The sequence below is a fragment of the Trachypithecus francoisi genome, unplaced genomic scaffold, assembly GCF_009764315.1.
Source record: "Trachypithecus francoisi isolate TF-2019V2 unplaced genomic scaffold, Tfra_2.0 Contig00579, whole genome shotgun sequence".
Classification (NCBI taxonomy): domain Eukaryota; kingdom Metazoa; phylum Chordata; class Mammalia; order Primates; family Cercopithecidae; genus Trachypithecus; species Trachypithecus francoisi.
The window spans coordinates 7742-35485 of NW_022680743.1; the positions used below are offsets into that span (position 1 = coordinate 7742).

Genomic DNA, 27744 nt, shown 5'->3' on the forward strand with positions numbered 1-27744 from the left:
TCACTCTTTTCCTCTCTCACTCTCTCTCTCAGTGTATATTGACACTATGGCAATTTTGATTAGGATTATTTAAGAAATGATAAAACGACTAGGTAAAGACTGAGTAAATCTTTAACACTAAAATCAAAAGATGAATGCCTAGTCATGAGCAAAATTCTTATCAGAAACTTAAGTCAGAGTTTCTAAATTTTGGTCATTTATATTTTATTTTCATGTTTTCACATATGAGGAATATGCATTCATTCAGCTTTGATCATTGGTCATTGGTAGAGAAAATAAGAGAGAAATCCTAGACTATCAGAACTGTATTGTAATATTTCCATGTCCTAGCACACCACAGTTCTACTTCAACAAAAACAACAAAAAGATGACCAGTAATCAGGAAATTCAGAAAAGGAAACATGCAAATTGTTGAATTCAGTTTTTTTTTTTTAGATTTTAGTTTTATAAGTCTGTTGTCATTTGAGTTCATCATACTGTCAGTTATACATTTTCCATTAGCTTGGTCATTAATTGGGTTTTGGAAAAACTTATGAAATATCCTTAACCTATTTAATATCTCCAAATTCACTGTTTAAAAAAAAAAAAAACTATACTCTGCAACTATTTTCTTTTTCACTTACACTTTTTTTTAATGACTGGAGTCAGATAAGAAATATGAATTACAATTTTACTCCATGTATGCTGAAACCCAGCATGCACAAAAACAAATGCCTCCCAGGCCCTTGGCCTAACTGATAAACTTAATAAATGTTTATGGGAATTGGTTATCTTGAACCATACTGCATTGCAGGTGATGCTACTGGGACATGTGGCGATCCAGGCACTCCCGGCCATGGCTCTAGACAGGAAAGCGATTTCAGAACTAAAAGTACTGTACGTTTCGCTTGTGATACCGGTTATATCCTTCATGGCTCAGAAGAAAGAACATGTTTAGCTAATGGCAGTTGGACTGGAAGGCAGCCAGAGTGCAAAGGTAATCTCAAGCAGAAATTAAATATATTGGAAATACTGGATTTTAGTGTGTATCTAAATCCAAATGAGTACAACTAGGAAAATTACTCTTACTAGTTTTTTCTGCCTGCAACTATGAAATAAAACTGTTGTATTCCCGTTATACTGACCAAAGAAAACCCTCATTGGTCATATATATGCAAACGTTGTTCAAAACATAGCAAATGTGTAGATTTAAAAAATAATATATATATTTGTTAAAAAGATTTATTCTTTCCTTTTTACTGTAGTCCCTCATCCATGGAGAATACGTTCCAAGACTTTTAGTGGGTGCCTGAAACCACAGATACTACCGAATCCTGTATTTCTATGATTTTTCACACATACCTGTAATAAAGTTTTATTTATAAATTAGGCACAGTAGGAGATTAACAACTATAATACTAAAATAGAACAATTATGGCAATATACTAGAATAAGAGTTACGTGAATATGGTCTCTCACTCAAAATATCTTGTTGGACTGTGCTCACCCTTCTTCTTGTGATCTTTTGATCTGATAACCAAGGCAGATATTAGATGACTGACAAGTGGATATCATATACAGAGTGGGTACCTTGGACAAGGAATGATTCACTTTCCATGTGGGACGATATGATATTTCATCATGCTACTCAGAACTTAAAATGTATAGATTGATTATTTCTGGAATTTTCCATATATTTTTAGACCATGATTGACCATGGCTAAGTGAAACTTTGGAAAGAATAGTGGATAAGGGGAGACTAGTGTACCTATATTGTAGAGACAAGAGAAAAGAATAAGTTGTTCTTACCCTAACATAACCTCAATGTCTGTCTTAGCTTCCAGTATGTAGAAATGTAAAACTATAGAAACATACAGAAATATGATTAAGATTTTTAACTGTAGAGTACAATTGTTAGTTACTAGAATTCACAACATTTAGGGTGTGTGAGTAATGTTTTAATTGTTCTGACTCAGAGTTAACATAATTAAATCTTTACAGGAGAGCTAGTTGTGGCTCAAGCCTGTAATCCCAACAATTTGGGACACTGGGGCAGGAGGATCACTTAAGGCCAAGAGTTTGAACTAGCCTGGGTGGGACCCAGCCTGAGACCACATCTCTACAAAAATTTAAAAAATTAACCCGGTGTGGTAGCATATGCCTGTAGTCCTAGCTACTCCAGTTGCTAAGGCAGGAGGATCACTGAGTCCAGGAGTCAGAGGCCGCAGTGAACAATGATTATGACGCTGCACTCTAGCCTAGGTGACAGAACGAGACTCTGTTTCAAAAAAAAAAAAAAGGAAAGAAAGAAAAAGAAAAAAGAAACAAAGATAAAAAGGAAAAAGAAAAATATTTTACAAAATTGACTAGTAAATAAAATGTTGCTGGAAAATTATCTTACTGACTTTTAACTGTTCTTTTTGTGATTATTTTATTGGAAAAACTAAACTTGCAAAATATTTTTAAACTTACTTGATGTTGTACCAAACATCCTGGTTTTGCAAAGAGAAGACAATTCCCAATCAAACTTTCCTGAGGGTTTTTTGATTGACTATGCTATAGAAATATTTTTAGTTATGTTTAATATTTATATTCTAGAAAATACAGTTATCTTTTTTTAACTGGGTCAGTTTTAATAATCTTAAGAAAGAGTTACAACTTAGTTGATATAGGGAAACGAGTTGGAAAACAGTGCTGAGTAAAATACAGTAAGGCAGACTAAACTGTTTATTTCTCAAACTTATTTTCCAAAGTCAAAATCTTTTTAATGATGCTGTGGGCATCATTATACATGCAACATTGTGTGGGTGACATCTAAGTCAGTCCTTTGTTCAGCTGACCTACAAAATATTTTATAGATGAAATGCAGACTGGTGCTGATACTGCTTTGTTAGCATGCATGTTATGAATGAAAGGAGAACTATGAGTTGTAGCAAGTATGATAGAATTAATATTTTTCTTACAAATGAAGTTCATACAAATCACTTACAAAAACAGACTTTAGTAGACGAATGGACAAAGAATATGAACAGAAAGCAGAAATCAAAAAAACTGTAACCTATAGAAAAAATCCAACAGAACTACTAATAAAAAATATGATTAAATATTAAAGTATCATTTTTTACCTATTTTAAATATGGTAATATAAAGTTCTTGTGTGCAAGTATAGGAGCAGCAAAACTAGAACTTTAAAAAATTTCAAAATGATTTATATTGTTGTATTTGGAGAGCAATTTGACAAAAAATGCTCTCAAAATGATAATGAATAGAATGATAAATATTCATGGGATATATCTATAGCTTCAGTTTATTACTCGACTTTTGTGGAATGTTTTCTAACAAAAGTAGAAATATTAAAGAGAACACAAAATTATGAAAATGTAATTTTCATTTCTATTTATGAGTAGCAATAATTTGGAACAATCTTATACTAGGAAAAGTATTGCTTAAGCAATTTTATGTTTACATAATCTAATAGTGCATAGTGAATAATATATTACAATATAGGCCATGAAGCAATATGAGAAAATGTATATTATGTAAAACTTAGAAATAAGATTTAAAATTATGTACTCTATTAGAACCATGAGAAATGATGATGAAGAGAAAGTATGAAAGGAAATACACAAAAACAATACTAGGACAGAGTTGTGAAATTATTGGTATTTTTACTTTTTATTCCAAATGTTTTCTACTGTTGTTATATTACTTTAATACTTTATAATAAAACTTGAAAGTTTTTCAGAATGTGAAGGATAAAGCACATGTAAAAATAAAAATATTAAAGGATGTATTTAAGTGACTTAATTTAATTAATAGAGAAATGCAAATTTGAAGAAAGTAACATTTTTGACAAACTGAGATTCTTTTAACTGATGGCAAATGATGTTACAGAGAAGGTGTGAACACAAGCAAAGTCTTATGCTATCAATGCAAGTGTATATTGTCATAATAACTTGAGTGGTTCTATGGCAATATATTTCAAACAATTTAAATTGTTAATGTTTTAGGGTTTTTATTGATACATATTTTTACATATTAATGGGGCACATGTGATATTTTGTTACATGCATAAATGTGTAATGATCAAATCAGAATATTTATGATATCCATCACCACAAGCATTTATTATTTCTGTATGTTGTTAATATTTCAGGTCCTCACTTCTAGCTATTTTGAAATGTACAATACACTGTTGTTAATGACAGTTATGCTACTCAAAAATGATCCAGAAATTATTGTAGATATTTATCTTAAAAATAGAACTAATATACAGAGTTGTATATATAAGTTCAAGTATATTATATCCAAAAATCATAGAAAAATAAAACCAAGCCAAACTAAATTTTTTTCAACAGGGAATTGGTTAGGTAAATTATGAACTGTATGGAAAACCATACAGTTACTAAACTTTATGTTAGAAAGATACTTTAATTGTAATTTTAAGTAAGAAAAATAGAATTTAAAAAGGGTAGTGAAATTAATTTTTCACTGTTGTATATTCTATACCTAACACAAAGCCTAGAATATTGAACTAATTATATCCATATTAAAATATAATCATATATACATATATGCATATATAGATATCAGTTTCCATTTTTTGGTGGTGGACTTTTAAGCAATCTTTACTTTCTTCCTTATACTTTTTTTTTTTATCATTTTAGAAATGACTACTGATTACTTTGATACAAGAAAACAAATGGTACCTTGATTTTTAAAATAACAGTTCTCTCTAGCAACAAAAGAAAAGCAAACATATATACTTCCTATAAAGATGCATCACAAAAAATATTCAATTAATAAACATGTATTATGTTTCAGCTTATTTCCTAGCCTGAATATGATTCAATGCTTTTATTATATGCTATCAGTATCATTCCTAGGAACTTGCACTAGATGAACAATCTGCTATTAACTAACTTTGTGAGATTGGGCAAATTAATCTTTCTGTGCCTCAGTTTACTATTAAGAAATGGTGGTGATGTTAACACTAACTCAGAGCATTTTTGTGACAAGTACATAATTTTGGAAAAGTTGTGGCTGTGACATATTAAGTGCTTAATGAATCTAAAAAAAATGGTAACTCTCTTTTGTATTAGTTTATGTCTGTTGACTGCTGGGAAATGACTCTTGTGAGAAGAAATGGTTTGGTTGACTAGTACTAAATGTAAATGCAGGTTTATTCACAGGCAACAATAAATCCTTTTTCTCCTAAATGTCAATATTGCAGAGGCAAAGTAGTTGCTGTTTCTTTTCATTGTATTCACCGGGCTTTAAGCATTCACTCATCATAGATGACACGCTTACCTTGTTTCATTTTAAGTTAATTTTACTTGTGCTTAGTTCAAATAAAATGTCTGGCCAGGGGCGGTGGCTCACGCCTGTAATCCCAGCACTTTGGGAGGCTGAGGCGGGCGGATCACGAGGTCAGGAGGAGATAGTGACCATCCTGGCTAACACGGTGAAACCCCGTCTCTACTAAAAATACAAAAAAAGTCGGGCGTGGTGGGCGCCTGTAGTCCCAGCTACTCGAGAGGCTGAGGCAGCAGAATGGCTGAACCTGGGAGGCGCAGGTTGCAGTGAGCCGAGATCGCACCACTGCACTCCAGCTTGGGCGACAGAGCGAGACTCGGTCTCAAAAAAAAAAAAAAAAAAAAAAAAAAAATCTGGATAGATGAAATTTATGTATTAGGTGTGGAGGAATTAAAGTCAAGAGAACAGAAACAACAGTATGATTTAGCCATATATTGAAACCACCCTGATTAAAGAAATTCTTGATTTTTATTGTGTGGAAATTTGACCCTGCCTAGGTCTCTATTTCAAAATAAAAATTACATGACATTTTAAAACAAAGATGACATTATCTCAAATCCTTCTTGCATTGTGTCAAGCTACGTATGAATCATGATATATAACAGGTAAACATGACCAAAATTTTATTTTAGGCAGGCACTAATGCATTTAGAAGAAAGTAATTATGCTTAACAACGAAGTAAAAATGGCTGCTATTATCATAGGTTCTGCTTAAAATATTATCTAGACTTTGATTTTTATGTATATATGTAAAATGAGTAAGGTTCTTGCCTACACATGCATACACACACATGCGCGTGCACACACACACACACATAACAGTTATACAAATGATAGGCAAATAGAAATATTTAAGATGCAGCAAGGAGTATAGATGGCATTTTCTGAAATTATAATTATATTTCATACTCATAAAAGCCTTCACTTCTGTAAGGTACTGAAACACCTTCTGATAATTACAATAAAATTAAACATTACATTTATATATTGTTGCTTTTAAGACAGATAATTTAAAAATTAACATATCATTATTAACAAATAGGTAAACATATATATAAAAAGTTAACCATAAAAAGACATTTGTGTTTGTACCTTTTATTTATAATATATTGAAACTTAATGAAAATGATTACTAGAATTTCATTACTTTGTTTTTACTCAGTTTGGTTTTGGTACTCTGGTCTAGAAATAAAATGTATATGTTTTAATTTAAAACAGTTATATACTTATATAAACAAAAATATACATGGATGCTTATAATATTAAAATTGTGTATCTGTCTTTTCTGAAATATCAATGTAATAAATCTCTGTTGCATCTCATCACTCATTGTTACATGTCTTGCAATTTTACATGAGTTGCTCTTTAGGCAGAGATTCTTATAATCCTTCTCTAAAAGATTTTGTGATACCTGAAGTCAATACAGTACTCCTTGAATAATTATTTTACTCCGTAGAGTTTTTACTGAAGCCACTAAAAAAGTCTTAAGAAAATGTTATAATTTGCATCCCAGTAATTAAGCTAATAAAATTAACACACATTCATCTTGAATTTCAACTACCTAGATACTTTACTGCTTATTTTAGAGGTTTTTGTTGTTTCTTTGAATAATTTGAGATAACAGTTTAGTCATTAACTTTTTTGGGAAGAATTTCTAATTGCATTGTTTTTATATATACTCTTAAACACTTTGTTTTATAGCTGTGCAGTGTGGTAACCCAGGAACCACAGCCAATGGAAAAGTCTTCCGAATTGATGGCACAACATTTTCTAGTTCAGTCATTTATTCCTGCATGGAGGGATACATCCTTTCTGGACCTTCAGTTAGACAGTGCACAGCCAATGGAACATGGTCTGGAACTTTGCCTAACTGTACAAGTAAGTATATTCTCAATATTTAAAAATCATTAGTTATTTGAAAATATTTATAAGTATATAAGTATTTTTGTATGTTTTGTAATTAATAAAACCATGTTAGGTTTTAAACATTTGGACTGCCTTTCAGATTAAAGGATTATAGTAGTTATTGTGGCTAGAGTGTATCCTAATGACTTTAGGATAAGTTGGCTTATCAAGGTACTACATTAACTGCCGTGAAAAGAGAGATCAGAGGAAGTCAGCACTTATAAATATAATTTAACAGAATTTTGAGAACAATGATGAATTATAGCTGCAATTAAAATTAAAAATAGAATGGACGCAATTTTATTTTGTCGATATAACACATATTAATAGCAAAATTGGTTTTCAAAAGGCATACTGATTCTTTATGGGTTCTTGTACTGTTATAGGGAGTCTCAATAGCTGATTTGTTCTCTTGATATGTTAAAAATAGATGGCACTTTGGAGATTATCCATTATAATAAAATTATTCACTAGAAGAAATTTTTGAAAAATGTGTTTAAAAGTCTTAAAATTATACACATTAATGCTTACTTGTAGAATAAGTAGTATTTAACCAACAATAATACACAACCATTGGAAATTATGGTTGTTTATTTTTATTAAGAAGAACTAGCACTTTTGGAGGCTGAGACGAGTGGATCTCTTGAGCCCAGGAGTTTGAGATCAGCCTGGGAAACATGGCAAAAACCCTGTCTCTACAAAAAAATACAAAAATTAGTCAGGTGTGGTGGTGCGTGCCTGGAGTCCCTGATACTCAGGAGGCTGAGATGAGAGGATCACCTGAGCCCAGAAAGTCAAGGATGCAGTGAACTCTGAAAGTGCCACTGCACTCCAGCCTGGGTGAGAGAGTGAGATCCTGTCTCAAAAGAAAAATTGTTTATACTGTGTGTTCACGGATTCTAAGTATCATGAGAGGATGTTACTGAAGCCTCTGTAGCAAAGGAAACTTGGGGATACTAGTGGGAGGGCCTTTTGTATTGCAATTTGGAAAGAGTATATATGCTTTTACTGACCAAATAATTACCAGAAAATTAACTGAAAAGGTAGGGCCTTGTATGGTGTGTGGTGAGATGATCTTCCTTTTTTTCTGGGCTCCTTTTGGTTTGCATTTTCTGGGTGAAGGGGTCAAATGAATCTGTTGCCCTCAAAGTAATGGCATATATGCATTCCTGGAGAAAATCAGCTGTAGTTAATATCTTGCATGCAAAGTTTGTGTGCAATGTCACACAAGGGCTGTTGAGATACCCATGTATATTGTATCTCTTCAAAAGTGAAAACAGACTATGCTTGGGAAGCTGTTGAAATAAGCACTGAATAGAATGTATTCACTAAACCTATAATAGCAAAATATTTTCCAGTTATTGATAGGAACCAACAACTTCAGTAATATTGATATGCAGGTCTTAATCAGGGGCATCAGGGTATTTAGGCTGTGGTAATCCACTTTCCCATGCCATTTATTTTTATCAGGTTTAAACAGTGAACAAATTGGACTATTTAAAGGGATGGCAGTAGGAACAATAGTTGTTTCCTTCAGTAGGTGTTATTTGATGGTTCTTAATTACTGTAGACCTTGTTTTAATCTAAGTTGGGCTGTATTAACTATTATAATCAGAAGGACAGGTCCAAGCGGCTCCATTTTGTCAAGCTAATTGTAAATGCTAGATAATTAATATTAATTTATTACTAATTGGTTCAAAATGTCCATATCAGATGCTTTAGGCCAATGGGCACTCTGACCATGAGGAATTTAGGCAAAGCAATAGTTTCAATGTTTAAAGTGAGACATACATGTTTGCCTTCTGTTTTATGTTTGGTGACTCCTCTAAAGTACAGAAGATACACTGTACCTTCAGTGTTATCTCCTCATATAGCTGTAATTTGAGGCCTGGTATCTATTAAGGCCACAAAGATTATTTAAGTACTACATATCAGACAGAATATGTTAATTTAAAACCCATATTGTAGAGATGTGAAATCCAATTCATATTCTTTTGTCTTTCTGTTGAATAACTATTTTAGAAAATTTTGTATTTTCAATGAGTCCAGTTGTGGATCTTTATGTCAATTTTTGTTTCTTCTCCCTGTATCCTGATGTTTATTGTTGTTGTTGTTGTTGTTGGAGGGGTGGAGTTACAAGACACACTTCAGGAAGAAGGACAATCTTCTCTACTCTGTCCATATTTACAAGTATCATCCTCCAGAGTTCCAAATCACTATTTTAAATGTTGGGGGTCTCCCACAGGGCAGTTGTTACTTCATTGGGTGTAGGGACTCCAGGCTTAAGTCAGGTTTGAATTAAGCCCACAGCTGTGCTATGGGATGACATGGGGGTTCTTCATCTATAACTCTGTGAACCAGAATCTTTTTGATGACAGACACATAAACAGTAGCAACAACAACAAAGGTATTACAAGGTTCCTACTGAGCCATCTGTCTTTAGATGTGAACTGGAGGACACCAGATGGTGACTACTCCTTATCAGACAGGCAAGCATCGGATAAGCATTCTTATTGCACAGTGTGCCAGCCTTTCCCCTGAGCACTCTATAGAATGGGAGTCAACACCTGCTTGAGACACACAACCAATAGTCATAGAGTAAGATGTTCATCTGAGTCTAGCATCATTCATGGCTTGTGCTGAATTTGAGACATATGATTAAATGTAAGACTCACAGATAAGTCTAAGCTGAGAGGCACAGAACTCAGAATCATTTTGAGAAGGACGACAAGCCAATACTGTCTCTGAATGTCAATTTTCAATACTTCTGACTTAGATCTACCATTTAAATCTATGGCAGAGGCCAGAAAAGCTCAGAAAATGCAGCACAAGTCAGTACATCTCAAAGTATAAGTACATTAGCACAGCACCAAGCACTCTCTAACTAGGTGGCAGCAGAGCCAGTTATCAAGTCACAAACAAAAACAAAAAAGGCCCTCAGGTAATGATAGTCATCCCTTGGGCCACCCTAATCTCTGCTAGTTGCTCTGTGGTTGCCTAAGGAAGAGCATGATTGACCGCCTCCTCCCCCAAATTGGATCTATATTGACTGATTATGCCACAAAGCTGCAGATGTGCCAAGAAGGTATGAAAGATTACCCACGTGGTAAGACTCTCTTTGGTCAGAAATGGTTTGAGCAAAGGGATGAATGAACAGTGATATGATTTGGCTGTGTCTCCACCCAAATCTCATCTTAGATTGTAGCTCCCATAATTCCCATGTGTTGTGGGAGAGACCCAGTGGGAGACAATTTAGTCATGGGGCAGTTTCCCCCAAACTGTTCTCGTGGTAGTGCTAAGTCCCATAAGATCTGATGATTTTATAAGGGGTTTCCCCTTTCACTTGGTTCTCATTCTATCTTGACTGTTACCATGTAAGATGTGCCTTTCTCCTTCTGCTATAATTGTGAGGCCTCCCCAGCCTCTTGGAACTGTGAGTACATTAAACCTCTTTTTCTTTATAAATTACCCAGTCTTGAGTATTTCTTTTTCAGCAGTGTGAAAGCGGACTAATATAGTAAATTGGTACTGGGAGTGGGTGCTGCTGTAAAGATACCCAAAATGTGGAAGTGGCTTTGGAACTGGGTAATAGGCAGAGGTGGGAACAGTTGGAAGGGCTCAGGAGAAGACAGAAAAATGTGGGAAAGATTGGAACTTTCTAGAGACTTGTTGAATGACTTTGAGCAAAATGCTGATAATGATATGCACAATGAAATCCAGGCTGAGATAGTTTCAGATGGAGATGAGGAACTTGTTGGGAACTGTAGTAAAGGTGACTCTTGCTATTTTTTAGTAAAGAGACTGGCAGCATTTTTCCCCTGACATAGAGATTTGTGGAACTTTGAACATGAGAGAGATGATTTACGGTATCTGGTGGAAGAAATGTCTAAGCAGCAAAGCATTCAGGAGGTGACTCAGGTGCTGTTAAAAGCATTTAGTTTTAAAAAGGAAATAGAATATAAAAGTTCAGAAAACTTTCAGCCTGACAATGCAATAGTAAAGAAAAACCCATTTTCTGAGAAGAAATACAAGCTGGCTATAGAAATTTGTGAAAGTAAAGAGGAGCCAAATGTTAATCGCCAAGACAATGAGAAAAATGTCTCCAGGGCATAACAGAGAACTCTGTGGCAGCTGCTCCCATCACAGGCCTGGAGGACTAGGAAGAAAAAATGGTTTTGTGGGTCAGACCCAGGGTCTTCCTGCTGTGTGCAGTCTAGGAACTTGGTGCCCTGCATCCCAGCCACTCTTGCCGTAGCTAAAGGGTCCAAGGTACAGCTCAGGCTGTGGCTTCGGAGTGTGCAAGCCGTAAGCCTTGGCAGCTTCCATTTGGTGTTGAGCCTGCAAGTGCACAGAAGTCAAGAATTGAGGTTTTGGAACATCTACCTAGATTTCAAATGATGTATGGGCATGCCTGTATGTCCAGGCAGAAGTTTGTTGCAGGAGTGGGGTCCTCAAGGACTTGCACACTCTGAAGCCATGGCCTGAGCTGTACCTTGGCCCCTTTAGCCATGACTAGAGTGACTGGGATGCAGGGCACCAAGTTTCCTAGACTGCACACTGCAGGAAGGCCCTGGGTCTGACCTTCAAAACCGTTTTTTCCTCCTAGACTTCCAGGCCTGTGATGGGAGGAACTGTCACAGAGTTCTCTGTTATGCCCTGTGGACATTTTTCCCATTGTGTTGGTGAAGGGAAACATGGGGTTGGAGCCTCTACACAGAATCTCCACTGAGGCACTGCCTAGTGGAGCTATGAGAAGAGGGTCACTGTGTTCAGACCCCAGAAAGGGAGACACAGAGAACAAGTAGCATGTGCCTGGAAAAGTCACAGATACTCAATGCTAGCCTGTGAAAGCAGGTGAGAGGGAGGCTGTACCTGCAAAGCCACAGGGGTGGAGCAGCCCAAGATGATGGGAATCCATCTCTTGCATCAATGACCTGGATGTGAGACATGTAGTCACAGAAGATTATTTTGGAGCTTTAAGGTTTGACTGCCATGCTGGATTTCGGACTTGTATGGGACCTGTAGCCCCTTCATTTTGGCCAATTTCTCCCATTTGGAAAAGCTGTTATCCAATTCCTGTACCCCCATTGTATCTAGAAAGTAAGTAACTTCCTTTTGATTTTATAGGTTCATAGGCAGAAGTACTCGCCTTGTCTCAGATGAGACTAAGGACTATGGACTTTTGAGTTAATACTGAAATGAGCTAAGACTTTTGGGGACTATTATGAAGGCATGATTGCTTTTTAAGTGTGAGGATATGAGATTTGTGAGGGGCCAGGCATGGAATAATATGGTTTGGCTGTGTCCCCAACCAAATCTCATCTTTAATTGTAACTCCCTTATTTCCCACATTTTGTGGGAGGAACCCGGTAGGAGATAATCGAATCATGGAGGTGGTTTCTCCAATGCTGGTCTCATGGTAGTGAATAAGTCTCACAAGATCTGATGATTTTATAAGGGGTTTCCACTTTTGCTTGCTTCTCATTCTTTCTTGCCTGCTACCATGTAAAATGTGCCTTCCACCTTCTGCCATGATTGTGAGGCCTCCCCAGCCACTTGAAACTGAGTCCATTAAACATCTTTTCCTTTTTTTTATTTTCCTTTTTGAGACAGAGTTTCACTCTTGTTGCCCAGGCTGGAGTGCAATGGCACAATCTTGGCTCACTGCAACCTCTGCCTCCTGAGTTCAAGTGATTCTCTTGCCTCAGCCTCCTGAGTAGCTGGGATTACAGACACCCACCACCACACCCAGCTTATTTTGTATTTTTAGTAGAGACGGGATTTCACCATGTTGGTCAGACTGGTCTCGAACTCCCGACATCAGGTGATCCACCTGCCTTGGCCTCCCGAAGTGCTGGGATTACAGGTAACAGCCATCGTGCCCAGCCTAAACCTCTTTTTCTTTGTAAATTATCCAGTCTCAGACATGTCTCTATCAGCAGTGTGAAAATGTACTTCTACATATAGTTTCGCTATTTTTACTGTGGTCAGTGGTAGGAACTTGGGAAAAGTTCCTGTGGGTGTCCCAGCGTTTGCATGGTTTGAACTTCCCTGCTGATGCCAAAGGAGGGAAGCAAGCAGACTTTCTTGTCAGCTTGCCCAGATGTGGAGTAGAAGTGGAATGGGGAGGTAGAACTTGAAGCATCACAATGGAGTCAGGTTCTTTATGAAAATGCTCGTGTAGTCAAACATTTTACTTAGTAAATGTTACAAACACTAAAACACCACACAGCACTGTTAAACAACTTTAATTAGTCAACTATTTCTTCAAGAGATTTAAATAGTAAGACAAATCTTATTTATGTACGTCATTACTACTTCAAGTGCTGTAATTTTTTTGTGTAGATACATATTTGCATAAGGTATTATTTTTCTTCCATTGGAAGGGCTTTAAATTTGTCTTATGATACATTTCTACTTATGATATGTTTTTAGCTTTTCTTTGTGTGCATGTGTTTCTATTTCACTTTTTAAAAAACATATTTTTGCTGGGTATAGAATTCTGTATGACAAGTGGCATTCCTGACTCCATGTCAGCTCCAGATATTGTTACATCTCATCTTTTGGGGTAGTTTTTTCTCAAACCTTGGGCAGTTTCCTCAGGAGCTGATCAGAAATCTGCTGACAACTTAAGGAATTTCCTTCCTATATCTCTGGAGATATTTATCTGTCAATGTCCTCTCTGGTATTGTGTCCCATAAACTCTACCTGCACAGTTTTCTCTTGGCTCTCAAATCCGTCTTCTCAACTCAAGGAGTCTGCTGGGCTCTGCATAGGATCCTCTTTCCTGTGCCACAGACTTGAAACTCTCTTAAGGTAGTAACATGAGGCAATCAGGGGATTCATCTAATTTGTTTCCTGTCACTCAAGAATCACTGTGCTTTGTTGCCTGATGTCCACTGTTTTGAAATCTTTCTTTTTTTATTTTTTTTATTTTTTTATTTATTTTTTTTTTGAGACGGAGTCTTGCTCTGTTGCCCAGGCTGGAGTGCAGTGGCCGGATCTCAGCTCACTGCAAGCTCCACCTCCCGGGTTCACGCTATTCTCCTGCCTCAGCCTCTGGAGTAGCTGGGACTACAGGCGCCCGCCACCTCTCCCGGCTAGTTTTTTTTTTTTTTTTTTGTACTTTTTAGTAGAGACGAGGTTTCACCGTGTTAGCCAGGATGGTCTCGATCTCCTGACCTCGTGATCCGCCCGTCTCGGCTTCCCAAAGTGCTGGGATTACAGGCTTGAGCCACCGCGCCCGGCCTGAAATCTTTCTTTTCTTTAAAAAAAATACACGCTTTCTTTCTTTCTTCTTTCTTTCTTTTTTTTTTGTTTTGGTTCTTTCAAATGGAAGGTAAATTCTTCCTTGTTACTCCATGTTGAAAGAAAGCAGAATTCCTCTTACTTACTTAGACCTCATTTTTGCAATAGGGAACAACTTAACACTATCCCACCTTAGCCTTTAAAACTCTTATCCACCTTTTAAGTATCAGGTCATGTGAAACATCTGGCAAAACACCTCAGGGCATTTCCTCCTCATATCCTTTTTAGCTAAAGGTAACCTCTCCATACTGTATAGCTTTTTTTTTTTTTTTTTTTTTTTTTTGTATATTACCTATAACACTAAACTGTAAACTTTATAGAGTAGTAGTGACTGGGTCTGTTTATCTCACTGACTCTTTATGGTAGAGCATAGCACCTGATGAATAAGAGCAACTCAGGAAATTGTTGGTGGCAGACTTAAATAGACAAATTTTATTTTAGTTATCAGTATACGTGACTTACCATTCCAACTCAATTTTAAACTACTTGCAGATAGGGCCTACAATTGTATGGCTAACATAGCACATAGGTTCTGGCGTATACAATGTTTTCATTATTGAAGAGAGTGAAATAATGAAAATAGTTAAGAGCAACAGAAATATTCTGAGGAACACTTTCTTTTTTTTAAATGAATAACAATTTTGTTTATTTATGGATAAATAACTCAATCTTTATTTACAGCTGTCTTCCAATTTTAGTAAAGTAAAAATAAATAAATATTCCTATTTTTGTGATGGAAAATTACATTGACATTTTTATTGAATGGTCTTCATTTTTCCTTAGGAATGTTAAGTTAAAAGTCATTTGATTCAAGACAGATTGATTATGAATAACATAGGAAAAGTATAAGGAAAGTTTGTTTTTCTCTGTCAGTTCTTCAAAGAGAAATATTGTAATGAGTAAAGTAATTTGTTAACTTTTCAACAATGAACTGCTATTAAACTAAAAACTGAGAATCTGCAAGTTTATTTACTTCATAGGCAAAAAGTTACTAACACCCCATTAACAATCCAAACAAAAAGTGAAAAGAAAAACCCCCAAAAAGAAGCAAAGAGAGAGGTTTCAGTAGAAATTAAAATGGCCTAAAATTCTATAATTAAAGAATCTAGGTGGAGGGCGCCTGTAGTCCCAGCTACTTGGGAGGCTGAGGCAGGAGAATGGTGTAAACCCGGGAGGTGGAGCTTGCAGTGAGCTGAGATCCGGCCACTGCACTCCAGCCCGGGCGACAGATCAAGACTCCGTCTCAAAAAAAAAAAAAAAAAAAAAAAGAATCTAGCATAGTGATAGTGTTTATATGTGGTGATCAAATTAAATTAGAACCAGTGCTTCAGATTCCTTCTCATTAATTTGCAATGAAAGTAAATTTAAATATATGATTGGTAGAATTATATTATTTTGGGGATTGTCCTAGACTCACATTGCCTAGATCAAGAAACTCAGGCATCAAAGCATTTAAAGCATTTCCTAACTACTGGCAGAGCTCAACACTAAACAATAATTTCATCCGTATTTCACAAACATAGATGAAATTTTCCATTCATATTAATTATTCTCTATACCCACTAGAAGGCTAATTTCAAGTGTAAATATGTTTTTAATAAATTTGGATTTGTTATAATTGCCTTTGTAGACACAATTTTTATGGTTGCTATATGCCAGGACTTTATACATTTTATGGTTACTATATGCCAATTACTATATGAATTTGAAATAAATTATATGAGGTATCCCAGTTACTATATGAATTTGAATTAAATTAATGAGGTATGCAAAAACTTTAAAGTAGCTGAAATTTTCAAATCAACATCTTAATAGCAATTTTTAGAAAACCTGAATGTCTTAGTCTATTTGTGCTGCTATAATAAAATTCCTGAGAGAGGGTAAATATTAAAGAACAAACATTTATTTCTTAAAATTCTGGAGGCTGAGAAGTCCAAGATCAAGGTGCCAGCAGATCCTGTGTCTGGTGAGGGCTACTTGTTGCTTCTAAGATGGCACCTTGTTGCCATGTCCTCACATGATAAAAGGGGTGCATGTTATGCCCTGACTGGCAGAAGGTAAAAGAGCAAAAAGGGGCCTAGCTATTAATAGTTCCCTCCCACACTTTCAGAAGGCACTGACCTTATTCGTGAGGAGAGGGCCCTCACGACTTAATAACTTCCTGAAGTCCCTACCTTTTAATACTATTGAATTGGGGGTTAAATTAGCACATGAATTTTGAGGACACATTAAAACCATAGCTCTGAAGAAGCAAAGCCTTTATTCCTTTTATGCTAATTGTTTTATTTCTTCTCATAAATAATAATATCTGTTATTGAGTGCTTACCATTTGTTCATATTTGTGCTGATTTACATAATTATCTGCATTATTACAACAAATCTATGAGATATATACTATTATCCTTTTTATTTCACATTCAAATAAATGGTTCCTTAGAGAGGAAACAACTTTCTTTTCTATGGGAACACAACTAGTAACTGCAGAATCTGAGATTTAAACCCAAGTCTGTTTCATTCAACAATCCATGTTCTTGAGTATACTTTTATCTCTTCTTCTGTATTTTTCTCCATTTAGTTTTCTTGCTTTATTCTCTGTCTTTACTACAATGGTCAAATGTATATGACATACTATAATAAATAGAACATTGGTAATAAGGCATATGAAAATGTCTCATTAATTTATAACCAATTTCTCTAAAAAATTTCTAATTTCTGTTTTCTCTGCATTTAACAATTTGGATTTTGCAAAATTATATCGTTTCTTAATGAAACGACCGTTTGTAAAATTTGCTTTTGTTAAACAATACTTCCAGTTTAACTTACACTTTCCTATTTATGATCAATGATATTTTTGTCAGATATACAAAGCAAATGTAACATACGTCAATAAATAAGTCTGCAGATCTCACAAGAGATGAGATATTTTAATGTGATGAGTCAAAGCAAGTGAGCAAGAGTGCTCGTTGAATCTCATACATAATCACTCACAAAGAGGATCTACTAGCTTTATGACAATATCGGTTCAAAGAAAGAAAATCAGCAAAACTGATTATATGATAAATGTTTCAATGTAGGCTGATTTGAGCATGAAAGAATAAATAGAGGCCCTTGAGAAAATTAATAATGCCCTTAAAATATAGTTAAACTATGTGATGAAAACAAAATATAAAGACTTCAATTTTATTTGGATTTCTTTTTACTTTTTGATCATAAGTTTGGTCACTTTAAGAAGTTTTTGATTGTTTTTTATCTTGGCTAGTTATCTTTGGGCAATTAGTTCCTCCTGAGTAATGAAAAATCAGAGGAATAATCCAATTTTTAGCTTTTCAAAAATCTTTAACTTATATTAGAGCAATTGCTTTTCTAAAATACCTTTAAAAATAAAGTAGAAAGATAATTGTTAGTATATAATGGAATTGGATTTTTTATAGATTCAGTTAATAAAAAATAATTTAAACAAAACTTACTATCATTGGTCACTTTGCCAGGAACTGAGAAGACAGAGTTCAGTCGGTAAAGTATCTGTTCCCTAATATTTCACAGACCAGTGAGGTAACATTGGCATTCCAAGCAGTTTTCACCTTTGAGAATTTCCCACTGGAGTTATTTGCAACTGTACCTTTTCATTTGCTTGACTGTCCAGCAGTAACACACACACACACACACACACACACACACACCCCTCTGTTTGTTAGAAATTCTAGTTCAATTAAATGTGGAAATGTGTCAGCTGTGATTTTCCTTGTTCATTTCAATGATTTTATAAACATTTTTGGAATACATATGATTTAATAATAATGATAAAGTCTCCATTCCCCTATGCTTGGCCATAGTAGAGATGTTGGTAAAAGCATAAACTTTTACTCATCTAAATTCTACCTGCTGTTACTCAACTGGCTTCAGACTATACGTGAGTTGGGAAATTGCAAGTCTAATTAATCTACCTCTAAAAGTATGCCTCACAAGCAAAATCTTTTCCGTTTTCTCAACACTCATTTTTTGTAATTCTAGACATGTCCTCATTAAGCCCACTACCAGTGGTGGAAGGAGAAGTTTCCTCAGAATAACTAGTTGCCTCCTGGGTGGGTAAAATATTGTATCTTGAAATCAAGATCATGCATTCAAATGTTATGCACACTTTGACAGAAGAATTATAAATGTGAAGAAACATGCACAGAACTAAACCAAACTAGAAGAAAAACATATTTGCCATAATACCAGATAGCTCAAATCAATACCTTGATTAAAAATGTAGTGAAGTTATTTTCTATGATGTTCAGACACAGAGAGAAGATATAGTAAGTACATGTAATTACTCTTTCAAAAAACATTTTTTTTTTGTCAGTACAAAATGCTTTGGGATATTAAATTATAAGAGGATCCTTAGCTTTCAATGTCTAACAGGCAGTACCACCTCTGTTACCTAAAGCCCATCATATTCAGAGTGCATATGGTATTTTGCGAAGGAGACACAAACAGTGCTGAGGCAGGGCTTGCCAAGTACAGTAAGAATTAGCTTTCTGGTCTAAAAAGACATGGGCTTATTCATTTTCTTGGATGATATTTTTAGAAAACTGACTGGACTTCTGCTTCCAAAATTACCAATGCCCAGCACCCTGCATCTGGGAAGTCTTGTTCCTTTGGGCTAAGGACACCATATTTAATCAGGTCCAGGTGATAAATGAATCTAAGTCTTCTTTTTCCAAATAGCCACTATAGAAATGCCCCTGAGTGAATTTTCGTCACAAATCTGAAAATTCTCAAAGATGTTTTTCCAATAGAGGACAGGTCAGGAAGATGGGGTTAGTCTTACACAAGAGAGGGCTGGGGATATTCCAGCGTAAAACTGATTGAAGTGAAGATAAAAAAAATCTAAATCTCTTCAAGGAGTGTGAGCTATTCCTCAGCGCAGCAGTTCTCAACTAGAGAGGATTTTGCTTCCCAGGGGACATTCGGAAATGTTTGAAGATACTTTTTGATGGTCACAGTGCAGGGGCAGGGTGTGCTTTTGTATCTAGCAGGTAGATGCCAGAGATATATCGCAGAACATTCTACAAGGCACGGTGCAGCCCCTCACAACCAAGAATTATTTGACTGAAATTGTCAATAGGTTCAAGCTTAAGGTAGAGAAACCCTACCTTTTGAGATCCAAAGAAGAAACCAACTTTTGAATATGGAGATTATGTAAAATCAGAAGTATTATGAGAGGAATCGTTTAGCCATCTTTCTGGAACTTCATTTTGCTACAGTAGAACACTGTTCTGGTCTTGCAGCTAGAAATCTGGCAGAGCACATACATGTGTAATGATGCTCAGGCAAGCATGTTCATTGCTCCATTGTCTGTAATAGAAAAACAATGGAATAACTCAAACACCAGTCCATAGGAATTTGGTTGCATAAATTATATTGCATGGGATTAATATGCCATTAAAATGGTATGCTTGTCTATGTGTATTAATGGATACACGCAAAAATATCCATTAGATATTGAATGAAAAACTGAATTCTGTGAAAAAAGTAATGTGATTTTATTTGATTTTAAAATGCACGTTTATAATGCTTGTATAAGAAGTTAAAAGAGAAAGTAGTTTTAAAGCAGCATAGAATAACTAGAATTACCACAATTATGTTTTATTTGTAGCATAGAGGTTATTTACTTGGATTTGTCATAAATGATGCCAGATGGGCATCAATTACATATAGGCCAAAGAGAAACCTCCCACAAAACAAATTCAGACCTTTCAAATAATTTACGTGTTTTTGAGAATTTGAGCTGACAAATTAATGATTCCTTTACATACTCATTCATTTATTTATCCTTCAAACAGATATTTAATCTCTTATGATGAATCACACACTACATGAGACTTTTAAGAAAACAGCATACAAGAGTCAAAATATCTGCCTTTATGGAGTTTATTGGCGTGTTTACGTGAGAGAGATGTGTGTTTAAGAAGGTCGATGATCTTCTTATCATGCAATGGTATCTCTGAATTTGTTGTCATGCGACGATATCTCTGAATTTTCGGGTGAAGGCCTAAAGAGTTACTATTCTAAGGTTTTTTCCTGAAAAAACCAAAAGTCTTTTTTTGGTTGTTGCTGAAAACAAGCTGGTAGTGAATGAGTTGACTTGCAGAGCAGGTGCTGTTTACAAAGACTGTTGCTCTTGGAAACTGCCTCTTTGACTAGCCTTTGCTTCAATAGAAAGTCACCAAACAAACCCTTCTAAAGCTTTTGTTGTCAGGCATTTCATTCATGGTGCTGCCATGACATGCAGAACTCTTTCTTCGTGCATCTGTAAAATAAACGGTCTGTCCTCTCTTTTGGTGGCTGCATCTCAGCTCATGTGCCCTATGACCAGGCTGGCTGTTTCTCCTTGCCAAGATTCTAATGCAATCTGGAAAGCACTGCCCAGAAAACAACAACACTTTATAGGTGTTCTCTTTAATTTCCTCTTCCTAGTTAAAAATCTTGGTTATAAATATGAAATAAAAAAATATAATATATTGAAGGCTTATACTCATTTTTACATTGTTGTAAATTTTTAAACTGTAAAAAGAGATAACATATTGTCAGTAAATGAGTAGGATTATTTGATTTTCTGTCCAACTCAGTAGTATATTAAAAAAAAAATCTTTTTACTCCCCAATAATCATAGCAAAGAAAGCAGTCCTGAATATAAAACTCTATTATGATTGAGAAAGAAACACTCAAAGAGTTTAATTTCATCAAACTATCTTAAGGGCTCCAAAAGTTATGAGGTTGAATGCTCTGAATGATGTTCTTTAATTTAAATGCCATTTTCATAATCTTAAAACTTCTTAGAATCAACAGAATAGAATATGAAAGGAAACTTGACATTAACAATTCTTAATGGTAACATAATACTATGTAACTAAGGTGTTATTAAGGTTTTCCATGCCTTAATTCATTCTTAGTCTTTAATCCTGGATCTCCAAAATATTGGGAAAAGTGAATTTTAAAAAGAGAGAAAAAGGAGTAGACAGAGAGAGAGTGAGAGAGAGAGAGAGAGAGAGAGAGAGAGAGAGAGAATAGCCCAGATTTACCTGGAGAAATAGAGAGAGAGAGAGAGAGAGAGAGAGAGAGAGAGAGAGAGAGAGAGAGAGAGAAGAGAGAGAGAGAGAGAGAGAATAGCCCAGATTTGCCTGGAGAAATTACCCTTTTATGAACCAAAAGATTTAGCAGACTAAAAGGCATGTAAGTATACTACAGTTTTTTATCTCCAGAAAATGAAGTGTAACTTGTACTTTTTGTTTTCTTAGCTGCCAGAAAGTTTTTAGCCAATTTTCTGCCCAAATTATGCTTAAATCCTGTGCCTCAAAACAGTTAGCACTTGTGTGACATATATAATCTTTGTTATGTTTGAATCTTATGTTTGTATTTAAACAAAACACATTTTTAATAAAATTGTTATTTGTGTTTCTAAACTGTCTCAAGTCTTTCTGAAACATTTTGGGTGGCATTATAAAGAAATGATAATATTATATATGTACTCACACTCACGGGCATGAGGCCAGCGCAATTCATAGAACCTCATGCTCAGAAGTCTTCTGCTTATAGTTTAGTGCTCTGTGATAACCATCTCAAAATTCTTAATAATTTTATCTTCAAATCAACGTTTTGTAATTGAAGTCCACTGGAACAGTGGAGCATATGCTCAGGGCTTGGAGCTTCTGTTCATGTGCAGTCTGCCTTGTTGCCTTCTTTCTTGTGTCCTTGGGATGGGTCTAGACCTTTTGCTTCTGACAACCTGGTGCCCCTGATCCTGCATGGCCTCCCCATTTCCATCCCTGCTCTGGAAAACGTGACACCCTCCACCCTGGTCATCCATTGTGTCACCAGTAAAGAGAAGTTCACATTACACTGTTGTCCTACCTCCTTTTAGGGATTGAATGCAAACGTGGGGATGGTCAGAGTTGGATATATTAATGGACTCTTGGGGCAGAACAGAGCAGTGACAGTCCCTATTTGGGCCTGGAAGCACCAGCACGTATTGGTGGAGGACTTGGATGGGATGGTCCCTCATACATCTGCATTTCTTATAACAAGCACATTCCAGAGTGAAGGTTGCAATTTCCTGGGGTTTGTCTTTCTGAGTGACACTGCAGAAAATATGCTCACCATCCAGCATGCCTGATAAATTAGATATTTCAGTAGCCATATATAGGAATATGGATTTCATGTATTATGTCAGAAATCTGATTCTGCAGATTATTTTCTGTGTGGTCTTATAGTGAAGGTTAGAAGAGGTTACTGCATCAAATTCACTACAACATAATGACATATTAACCTAGCCTTTTCAGGGGCTAAATGACAGTTTCTGAACCATATGTGTAAAATCTGTAATAAGCATACCTGATCATAATCAGAAGTTGCCAGTATGTGGTTTAAATATGCTGATGTTTTACAATTTAAAATGAACATGATAACTAATTTTCCTGCTTATATATTAAGTATGCCATATGCTTACTACTCCTCTCCATTAAATACATGCCACATTAACCATCTGCTCTTCTAATCCAATACTGACAGTAATCAGTTGTGGAGACCCAGGTATACCAGCCAATGGACTGAGATATGGAGATGATTATGTGGTTGGACAAAATGTTTCTTACATGTGCCAGCCAGGCTACACGATGGAATTGAATGGCTCCAGAATCAGGACTTGTACAATTAATGGCACATGGAGTGGAGTAATGCCAACTTGCAGAGGTATGATAATGATTTCTTTAACATTTAAAAATGGTAACCAGTACATATTTTGCTATTTTTATATACAAAATTTAAAGTATATTTAAATAAACTTTTTTAGTTCAAGGTTGCATTTATTTTTCTAGTACTAAAAATGACTGTTTTTTAAAAACGTTATTTTAATATGTAGAATTTAAAATAATATTTTGACTAAAACATTATATCTTATTGTGAGTAATGACAATAAGCTTTAATGTAACCAAAAGAAGTAAAATATTATGTCCACATTCACCACTGTTATTTATATTAATTGATGAATATTTTCAAAATAATATAACCTTGATGAATTGTAACTGTAATTTGCTGATCCACTTGGATCAAGTCATTCAAGGATGGGGAAAAATACTTTCCATAATTCGAGAACAGCCAGCCTGAATTATAGAACTGTACTTTTTCTTAAATAATGGGAAAACTTGTTTTTTCATATAATACAATCTAGAATTAATCTGTTAGTCAATACAGGCATAAATTTGCTACGTTATGCTGTTTGTTTTTCCACTGGAAATATTTTTATAAATGTTTTGGCCAATTTTTATGATTACTTGTAGAATACTGTACATGCAATGTCAGACAACTTATTGTTTTATAATAATTAGATTTTTAATAATTAAGATTTTTCATTTAGATTTCTATTTAAATGTTTGTGAATTAATAGTTTAATATCTTACTGACTTATAATCTAACAAAATTAATAATTTCAATGTGTTTGTCTTTCCTCGTTGATTAAGTTTCTGTATCAGATTACTATAAATACACATTATATGAAAATATATGAGCAGACATTTTATATTTTAGATGTTATTCTATACACTTATTAATTCATACTGATATGAATTAGATATTACTCAACTGTAAAAAGTTATTCATATATGTTTTTAGTCCTCATAATTACAGTCATTCCTAATATTTAGATTTTGAAGTTGATACGCTTCCTTATCCTTGCATCTCTATCTTATCCAACCTGTCTTTGCTGAAAGATAACTTAAACCAATTTAAACAAAATACATTTTTAAAAAACAATTTAAAATGCATTTATAAACCCTATAATAATAAGTTGTAGCATATGAATCTAAGTGATTAAGGGAACTAACTTGGAATATTATAATAAGATATATGACCTGCATTTTCAAAAATGTCACAGAAGTACTTCAAATTCCATGGTTAAGATGCTGATACTATATATAGCCAAATAACCCAAGTCTTGTCTGTCTAAAGGTCATTGGAAAATAATTTTATATAAAACCAATAATTTATCACTTACAGTATACTAGATTGAAGGTCAATCTCTGTTTGCCTTCTCTGAGATGTCAAACAGCTTGCTATTTTGTAAGAATCTCTGACAACCGATAGCCATTATGTTGCCAAGAAAAAGTTGCATTCTACAGGGATTAATTCCAGGGATGTCTCAGGAATACTACTGGGAGAATAAAACATGTCACAACGTATTGTCCTCACAAAGGTTAAATTAGCACATATGCTTCTTCTAATGATATTTATTTATATCTTTAACACTCAGGATATTTCAACAGCTGTGTCTAATTACTTTTAATGTAATTGCAGCTGTTACGTGCCCAACTCCTCCCCAGATCTCTAATGGAAGGCTGGAAGGAACAAATTTCGACTGGGGCTTTAGTATTAGCTACATCTGTTCTCCAGGCTATGAGCTATCCTTCCCTGCTGTTTTGACCTGTGTCGGGAACGGTACCTGGAGTGGTGAAGTACCGCAGTGCTTACGTAAGTACGATTTAACGTGACAACTGTTACTTAAAATTTTCAAATTTTTCTAGCACAAATATGAGATTGTTAAGCTTCCTTCAATGCCTAATCAGGGTTCAAAGAAAAATCACTATTTACTACCAATGTAGCTACTTTTCATGTGATTAAACCATTGTTTCTCCTTCTCTGATTCAAAATTTTACACTAAAAGGTTTTGTTTATAGACTTCTCTTATTTTTCAAAATTATTTCTCAAATTAGAGACAGCCTAAAATTTATTCTACTGCTTGAAAATTATTTTTATTTAGGTCCTTTTTGTTTTAGCCGAATACTCTGAAATTTGTTCCCAAATCTTTTTAGGCAATAAATCCATGTCCCTTCTACATATTTGTTCAAATAAAGTTCTTATGATGGCATTTGTCATGATAATGATTGGGATTATACATCTAAAATTACCAGGGTAAGCATGGAGATAAGGGGGTTTTGTTTGTTTGTTTGCTTTTTTTTTTTTTTTTTACAGAGGTTGCTGTATACTATATACCTAGCAAGTGTTACTTCAAGATTAATTTGGAAGAATACAAACAAAACAAACTCCTCTTACAGTTTTACATAAATGATTGTAGAACATTATCTGGACAGTGTAGTCATTCAGAGAGTTGTCTAGCATTATCCTGTTCCTAGTCCTTTTTTCCTTCCTAGCACTGGATAGAGGAGGATTCTACCCGTCTCATGGCCTTGACATTATGCAGAGCTAACCGTCTAAGTTGCTTAGGACCCTCCAGGGTTTTCTCACCTCATTCAAATTGGAAACTAAATCCCCTATATGCTCATAGGACTTTTTTCTTGTATTCCTTTGATTTCATCATATCTTACTACTCACCCCCTCATCCACTCCGCTCCAGAAACCCAGGAGCCCTCAGCTATGCTTTTAGAAGAGGGCTTTTATGTTCACTATTCACTTTACCTGGAAATTTCCTTTTATTCCTTCAGCTTTTTACTAAAAATTTCTCTTTTCATTATTGCCTTCTCTGGTCACCTTATTTGAATTTCATCACTGACATAACACTTCCCTTCCAGGCTTTATTTATTCTCCTTAACATTCCCTTTTCACTTCTTATTTTTTATTAAGACATACTGTACATTTTATTTACCTTGTTTATTGGAACTATGTCCTCTACTCAAATTTATACTCCCTGAAAGCAGAGAATTTTTTGTTGTCGTTGTTTTATTTGCTGCTGTGCCCCTGGAATATAGCATAGTCCTTGGCAGATATAAAAACTATATTGCTGTAGTAATTAAAACAATATGGTATTGATGTAGGTATAGAAAGTAAAACAATGTTATAGAGTAGAGAACACAGAGCCATTTATACATATGTGATATATTATAGAACAAATCAGTAGGGAAAGAATGGACATTTTAATTAATTCTGTAAGGCAATTAGTTCACACACATACACACACCCACAACAAATAAATCAGTGCCAGATTTATCAGAGATTTAAATACAAAAGTTTTAAACATTTAGAATCTGTCTAAATGACCTCAAGTTTAGAAGGAATTTCTTAAGCAAGATGCAAATGGTATAACCCACAAATGAAAAAGTGAAAAAAATCAGGTATGTTGAAATATGAAAATTTCTCATTATCAGAGACCAATCACAGACTTGTACAATGTAATCAATATGTGTGAAAACAATGACAATATTTAGAATATATATCAAGGCAATACAACAAAAATGGTCAAAATACCTGGACAGCTATTTCCTCTCAGGAGATTGAAAAAAACATTACACAATATCAAATATTAGTGAGGGTATGGAACAATTCGTAAACCTTTATAGACTCATGATGGATGTGTAAATTGACACAGCCATTTGCAAAACTAGTTGCTATTATTTAGTAAAGTTAAAGACTTGCAGAGTCTATTGCCAAGAAATTTTATTTTTAAATGTATGCCTTACTGGAATTTTCATACATGTGCATGAGGAAATATGTTCAAGAATATTGTTATCAGCATTCTTTTTAGCAATAAAATAAAAATAGTGCCTATATATACATATACACACATACATATATGCCATACACACAAATACACACATGCACACACATGAATGTAAATTACCAATAAATGTATATAAATGAGAAACCTAGAATTCAGGATGACAGAAACTATGCTATCCTGGGCCTAAGAAAAGGGATGCTTTCTGTGTGGTGCCTACAAAGATTTTTTTTTTCTTTTTTTTTTAATACTTTAAGTTCTGGGTTACATGTGCAGAATGTGCAGTTTTGTTACCTAGGTATACATGTGCCATGGTGGTTTGCTGCACCCATCAACCCATCACATACATTAGGTATTTCTCCTAATGCTGTGCCTTCCCAGACCCTGAACCCCCGACAGGGTTCACACTTTGAACCCCCGGTGTGTGATGTTCGCCTCCCTGGGTCCATGTGTTCTCATTGTTCAACTCCCACTCATGAATGAGAACATGAGTTGTTTGGTTTTGTGTTCTTGTGTTAGTTTGCTGAGAATGATGGTTTCCAACTTCATCCACGTCCCTGCAAAGGACATGAATGCATCCATTTTTATGGCTGCATGGTATTCCATGGTGTATATTTGCCACATTTTCTTTATCCAGTCTATCACTGATAGACATCTGGATTGGTTCCAAGTCTTTGCTGTTGTGAATAGTGCCATAATAAACATACGTGTGCCTGTGTCTTTATAGTAGAATGCTTTATAATCCTTTG

At 34.9% G+C, this 27744-nt stretch overlaps 1 protein-coding gene across 1 annotated transcript; it reads left to right on the plus strand.

The window, feature by feature from the left end:
• Positions 1-230: 230 nt before the first annotated feature.
• LOC117085741 (CUB and sushi domain-containing protein 3-like) lies at positions 231-25750 on the plus strand. The gene is made up of 4 exons (XM_033214920.1): positions 231-976; positions 6997-7173; positions 24841-25014; positions 25695-25750. Exons 1-4 carry the CDS (start codon positions 751-753, stop codon positions 25748-25750), a joined length of 633 nt encoding a protein of 210 aa, XP_033070811.1. The 5' UTR covers positions 231-750.
• The last annotated feature ends 1994 nt before the right edge of the window (positions 25751-27744 follow it).